Source organism: Alosa sapidissima, chromosome 22, assembly GCF_018492685.1.
Source record: "Alosa sapidissima isolate fAloSap1 chromosome 22, fAloSap1.pri, whole genome shotgun sequence".
NCBI lineage: Eukaryota > Metazoa > Chordata > Actinopteri > Clupeiformes > Clupeidae > Alosa > Alosa sapidissima.
The window spans coordinates 19,778,385-19,785,599 of NC_055978.1; the positions used below are offsets into that span (position 1 = coordinate 19,778,385).

The 7,215-nt window shown below is 41.9% G+C and overlaps 1 protein-coding gene across 1 annotated transcript in view; it reads right to left on the minus strand.

The window, feature by feature from the left end:
• Positions 1 to 802: 802 nt before the first annotated feature.
• foxp2 (forkhead box P2) overlaps positions 803 to 7,215 on the minus strand; it is a 29,175-nt gene continuing 22,762 nt past the window's right edge. The window contains exon 6 of the mRNA XM_042077855.1: positions 803 to 5,110. Coding sequence (XP_041933789.1) covers positions 4,966 to 5,110 — 145 coding nt within the window. The 3' untranslated portion in view covers positions 803 to 4,965. The remainder of the gene's footprint in view (positions 5,111 to 7,215) is intronic.

The window sequence follows — 7,215 nt, forward strand, 5'->3', positions numbered from 1 at the left end:
CACATGCCACACGCACTGTACACATATACACACACATGCTACACAGTCAGACACACAGTCATACACCCGCAATGAATGTGAAAACCTAACCCGTAGTGTGTGAGTGAGCAAAATTTGCTTTGCATAAACTTCATTTATTATGTAGCACTGGACAATGTGCCATATACAGTATGTATGACACAGTTTACCATGTGGCCTGGCGTGAAGAGACACCGCAGAGAGGAGAGGAGAGGAGGAGGAGGAGGAGAAGGAGGAGTGTCTAGCACTTTTCCAGGGAGGGCACAACACAGGCAACCAGCAAACAACCGTTTCAACTACAACTGTCTGCTGGGCCAAAGCCCACTTCGGATCAAAGACAGCCTCACCCCACATGAGCCCAGCCTATTTTACAGACACACACACACACACACACAGACACAGACATACAGTATGCACACTCACAGACATTATTATTGCACAGAAACATGCATTATAAACCCACGCTTGCACACAATAAACGCACACGCACACACACACACATATCTATCCCAGTTTTATCTAAACAACACATGAGGTGTTGGAAGGCTGCAACAAAGGCTTGTAACATGACCATTAAACTTTCATTGTTTATTCTTTCATGACTTCTTCACCATATCTCTCTGCCTTTCTCGTTTTCTCTCACCCTCTTCATTCTCAGCAGCTATTCTGTCCTGCACAAGGCATGAAAGTGTAATGACCCTCAATTTCCACAGCATCAGCTTTCGTGTGGATGAAAGATGGATGGATGGATTGATGCAAGAAAAGTGCGGCACTCCCCGGTGTTCGAGGTAGACAGTTGCTTTTTCAAATTTCCTAAGTTTTGGTCCTTTATTTTTCTTCAGCAGTGAAAAAAAGCCATGGATACAGAAAATAATAACAGCTTGTTTTTTTTTTTTTACGACTCTCAATGATGACCTCTACTCTCCTATCTTAAACATATGGACACAGTACACGGTAATGAAAAGTATCAAAAATGAGTTACCCTCAATCAAAACAAAATAAAAAAATGAAAACAAGAGAATGAAAACAATCAAACAAAACAAAACAAAAAAATATAAAGACCGATTAAAAAAAGTTATTCACCAATTACATAAACATTTTTTGCTACAGTTCCAATTTACTGTATACACAGGGGATCATTTTCCCGATTATTAGAGAGTAGAAAGGATATGAGACTCAACGGCCAGACATGATGCTTCATAACGTATTCACAGAGGTACAAGCAATAAATACACACATTAGTTTAAAGCCTTACAGCTACGCAAAGCAGATGCAGAAAGAAAGCAGGGTTGCTAGTCTTAGCAAGCAATGAGAGAGAGAGAGAGAGAGAGAGAGAGAGAGAGAGGGAGAGAGAGAGAGAACAGTAAAAATCTTTCATGAAACTCAGAAAAGAAACACTGATTTCTTTTTTTTCTCAGCTTAGAAAAAAAATGTCTGGTAAATTTTTATGGGTCCACCAACAATGTTTTTTATACATAATATGCACAATTATCAAAATACAGACGAATCATCCCAGAAGAATCCCAGACAATCCTAATATCTAGAGAGGGAGCAGACTGCATTTCTGGAGGTCTTCCTGGTATTGTGTGCAAGCAACTATTTTAGACTTTTTTTCTTTTTTTTGTCTTTTTTAATATTTTTTTTGTTCATTTTTACAAAACCCATGCAAAATCTACAGGTTATATGCATTCTGTGGTAGAGTCATTTTTGTCCTTTCCAAAGCAACACAGCTGAGGTATGCATTCATATGCATGGTACGCTAACAGTAGGCCACCATCCCAATGCTTCACATTTAGATGCTTTTTCCAGTCCACCAAATGAGTTTAGACATGCATTTTTTTAAACACAATATCCCCTTACAGGTCGAGTTTTTTTTTTTTTTTTTTTACATAATCATTCTACAAATGTTCGAGGACAACTTTTCACAAAGCAAATCTGCCAGGTCTGACACAGGGAATGTAAACCGCCTGACGGCCGTGTCCATGGAGACCAGCCCAGAAGAGCAGAGAGAGAGCAGAGTGAAGAAAGAGAGCTCTTGTGGCGTTCGGGTTAGACGTGCAATCTGACGTAATTGTTGGGAAAGAAAAAAAAAAATTATATATCGTTGTGCAGAGGTAGAAGCTTTTTTTCTTTAGAAAGCCTTTTTTTTGGGTAAGTGGGTGGGAGAAAGCCTTCCTTTTTTTATTTGAAAGACACGGCGTCCGTATATTTGGTGTGATAAGATTATTATGAACGTCGTTTTCAAGTCGATTCGCTGACTCCAGCAAATCGGGAGGAATAAGCTTTGTTCCTGGGCCCAGCTCCGTCTTTGAGTGGAACTGGTGTGTGTGTGTGCGTGTGTGTGTGTGTGTGTGTCTGTGTGTGTGTCTGTATGTGTGCATGAGCATGTGTAAGTGTGCATTTATATTTGTGTACTTTATAAGTACACAATTGCCTGTGTGTGTGTGTATAAGTGCCTGTGTGTGTGTGTGTGTGTGTGTGTGTGGGTGTGTGTGTGTTTGTGTGTGTGTGCACACTCACACTAAGCTCTATCATCAAACCTCTTGACTGTGGCACCACACTGGAAATCAAACATATGCACGGAATTTCCCCATACATTTAAAGTAGACACACATCAATATTGTAAATACAATACAAAGCATTTTTAGGTTGTAGACACCCTTCTGCATTGGTAGTTGGCCATGAATGAGGACCGGGAAAGTCGGCAGACTAAAAAGAGAAAAATGAAAAAAGCTAAAGGAAAAAAAAAGAATTAAAGTAAATAAACAAAAAATATCTAACTGGACTGCGTGCGAGATTTCGATCTGGTGCACAGTTGAAGCAGTTCTATCACGTATACGTAGAGGCAGAATTTGTGTTACTTTGGTTTGACTGAAGAAACGTGAGTGTTAAAGCGACGTGCACTTTTCTAGATGATATTCGCTACATAGAAAAACCATACCGCAACCACAGCTACATGTACGTATCAACCTGTTCCTTTACCTCAAACATGACATGAGGCCTCACAGCTGACAGAGGGTGAGTCTCCGCAGTCGACAGGCTGGTTTATACAGACAGAGCTCAATGTCGTGCTATGAAGCAAAAATCACCTAGAAAAGAATTGTATTTTTCTTCCTCTGGAACCCTCGCTATAATGGCTATTATTATTTGCTTTTACACAATGACCAAGCCACATCGCGTCTTACCACAACTTGAGAAAATTGATTTTTTGGCTTATCTAGATATCATAAAATGTTTGGTTACAATGTTTTTTTTTTTCAGTTTCGGTTTTGCGCTCGACCAGCCCTACGCTGGCAGAATGGCGATAGAAAGACGTGACGTTTCATTGACAGTCCCACAGAACAGTACACATTCACTAGAAAAACAATAACACAATGGCAACACAAGTGATCAAAAACAAAGAATAAAGTTAGAAAAATAAAAAAATTACAAATTAAAAAGTGATACAGAAAAAATAAAATAAAAAAAATATCTCCACAGCAACAACATCAACAACAACATGTTTTTTGTACTTCCACTGATACACAAATATTAGTTTTGGTCATGGTCCATCTATAGCTGCTCATTAATGGTTCCCAATATGTACCTTCGGCTAGACGACAACAATTCCCCTCCCCTAATACACACAATATAACTCCCTCCCAAAAGTGGACCCTCTACGACTCCTCATCAAATTATACATTTAAAATCGGCTCCTCTGTCCGAAAATCTTTGTACAGGGTATTAGAGACAATCCCAGAGGTTCATCAAAGGTAGTTAGCAGACAAACAAAAAAAGCTTCTCTTTGTAATAGGTTAAAGTTACAGAAGGTGTACCTTCTGACTAATCTATTGGCCATTGATAGTGTAGGCTTTGGTTTGCAGCTGTTGCCTGTGACTGTTTGCAGGTAGACAAAGCTTTTCCAAAGAGGAGGTAAAAGACAACGGTAGAAGAATACGCAGAAATGCATCCCTAAGCCATTTTTTTCTTGGTTTCGTTTTTTTTTCCTTCTTCTAGTAGCGTGGTACTCACAAACAGTTACATCTCAACTTATCACGTCACGTCCCAGCACAAAGATAGAGACCTATTTTTTTCTTTCTTTTTCTTTTCTGTTTTTTTTTTTGGACAGCTGCAACAGTCGTGAAACCGTGTGGTGTTTCTCTCTTTGAGAATTCAGAAATGGGAATTTACAGTTGGCGCTTCTTTTGTAACTCAACAAAAAAAAGGACAACAAAAATATCCGAAAGGCATGGTTAAGAAAAAGAACTGAAACGATAACAAAAAACAATGTTTTTAAAACTTTCTGAAGCAACGTACAGGCAGTGACATTAATATCTGATACTACTCCTGTGCAAATGAAAACAGAACAATTTAAATTGAACCAGCAATTGTCTCTAACATCAACAACTACTGCAGGTGGGATATTCACAAACATAAAATGTCTTCTTTTTTGGCAGTACATGAGGCCATTATTTTTTATATAAGTCAGGCTCGGTCGTTTGGAATCCTTGTGAGTTTTTTTAAAAACGTCCGCACCGCTTGTGTGCCTGTGTTTGCTTGTTTCTCCAGCCTGATGTTGTCCAAGCTGCTCGCTCGAGAGACGGAAACAAAAAAAAGTCTTTTTTTTTTCTTTGTAGTGTGTGTTTGTTTTGTATTGTTTTTTGTTTTGTCTGCTTTGTACAGTTTGTTTGTTTTTCCCCCCAAAAAACAACCAGACATCTCATGCTGGTTCTTACTGACTCCCGGAGGCTTCAGTAAAGAGTTTCTTTGGGCCGTTTCTCTTTCTTCCTGGACACATGCTCAATAAATAGTCTGACCTCCAATCTCCTGGGCTTGTTTTGGTAACAGAGTGGTTTGAGACGGGGAAGGGGGGTTTGTTCTATGGACGTGGCCTTGTGGCTAATCTGGACAGACATAATTGGTGTGGTTTGTTATACTGAGAAGGGTTGAAAAGGTGGGGCTCATCCATCACTCCAGGTCCTCCGATAGGTTGCCCTCCTCCAGCTCACGATCCTCCTCCAGCTCTGGACTGTGATTGGCTGTCGTCACCAGCGACATCGGACAGTCGTCGTCATCCATGTTGAGTGGCTCCTCCTTGACGTGGATAGAGGACCTGGAAAAGAGGAGGGGGCAAAGATGAGGAACAAACTCCCATAATGCAATTCATCCCTTTGCTTTCACTTTCCTCTTTCTTTTTTTCCTTCTTTCACTCTCGTTCTCCTCCTCCTCCTCTTCTGACTCACACTCCTTCCTCTCTGCATATCTGTGTGTCTGTACTAAGGATGCTGTGTGCTGTGCAGAGGTACATCCTCTCATAAATATCTGAGTAGTTTGCTCACAAGTCTGAGTGCTGTCAGATCACTGCTCTGTGTCACGCTGCTGTTTGTTAAAGGTAATTAGAGACAAGACATGGCGGAAGACGCGGCGAGAAAGTTTTATATGAGGCCTTTACCCTGTCCGTGGCAAGTACACACGGACACACACACACACACACACAGACTTAAGAAAACACGCTCTTTCTTTCTTATACACAAAACACATTTTTGTGTTATTATTCAAATATATTTCAACACACACACACTCTGTTTTTGATGTTGTATTTGCATGTGAGTGTGTGTCTGAGTGATGTGGAACTGGGGTATCATGTCACTTTAGACCTCAGCAATTATCTATGGTAGCTTTAGTATATAGTATATATTTACTATAACAGATGAACTGTGTATGTCTGTGTATTGGTGCAGTAGAAGACCCAGACATGTTTTGCAATCACTAGTGGCATATGCAAGTGTTTGTGTGTATATTGTAGTGTGTGTGTGTGTATGTGTGTCTCTCACGGTGTGTGTGTGTGTGTGTGTGTGTGTGTGTGTGTGTGTGTGTGTGTGCATTAGAGAGGAAGTGTGAGTACATCCATGTATATTTTATCTCGTTAATAGAAATTGCGGCCCCCTCTTTAACATGCCGAGGCGTCGGTGGCACAAGGGTTCTCCGGAAAACAGCCAACAGGCAGCAGTCCCATTAATCAAGCCCAGCCTCGACACCTTCAACTCTGGCACAAGGGGGCCGCGTCTCCCCCCACCCCCATCACCCCCATTGGACGCATAACATCAGATGCCTATCTGCCGTGTCTGTCAATAACACAGCAAGGCCAGTAACACGAGGAAAGAAGGAAAGGAAAAAACCCAACCCAGACATATAGAGAGAGAGAGAGAGAGAGAGAGAGAGAAAGAAAGAGAGATAGAAAGAGAGAGAGAAAGGGCGAGAGAGAGCAAGAGAGGGCAGGACAGAGCAAAAGAGGGTGAGAGAGAGAGAGAGGGAGAGAGAGAGAGAGAGAGAGAGAGAGAGAGAGAGAGGGAGAGAGGGTTGTCGGGAAGTTGGACTACTAACAAGAATAATAGGACTGTCACACACAAACAAGGCTTAACATGATCCAGGCCTCATCTTAGGAGAGAGGGTTTGTGCCATGATGATAAATCTGACAAAACCTAATTATTTCTGACACGTCGGATGCATCGGGGAAATCCCCCCGGACCGCAGAAGAGGAAGAAAAAAAAAAAAACCTTATCAAGCAAGTCTCCGCATTAGGAGGTGTCTGTTGGCAGCTCTCTCCTGGGCGAGGCTTCTTCAATGCAGCTGGGGGGGTGGGGTAGGGGGGGGGGGGGGACTTTGAATTTGAAAAGAATTTTTAAAAGGTACAGATTGCTTTAATATTTATAGCAAAATAAATTAATATTCAGATCTTGTAAGGGGAAGAGGATGGGGTAGCCATATTTTATTTTATTATTTATTTTCCCTCCCTTCTTTTTTCTTCTCCTTCTACCCACGAGAAAGCTGGGGGTAGGTGTGTGTGTGTGTGTGTGTGTGTGTGTGTGTGTGTGTGTGGCACATTTCTGAAGAGGATCGGGAGGACGGAGACGAGGCACGCGAGTGTCAACAGCAGAGGCCTCTTGCGGGCTGGAAAACAGCCCCTGGTGCCGGCTGCTATCTGGTCCTGTGTTACTGTCAGCTTATTAACCCTGCGCTCGGAGGAGCTGCGCACGGCGTCCCGCCACACACACACACACACACACACACACACACACACACACACACACACACACACACACACACACACACACACACACACACACACACACACACACACACACACACACACACACACCAGCACTGGGAGGAAACGACCTTCAGCTCATCAGTCCAGCCAATTAATTTACCTCCTAA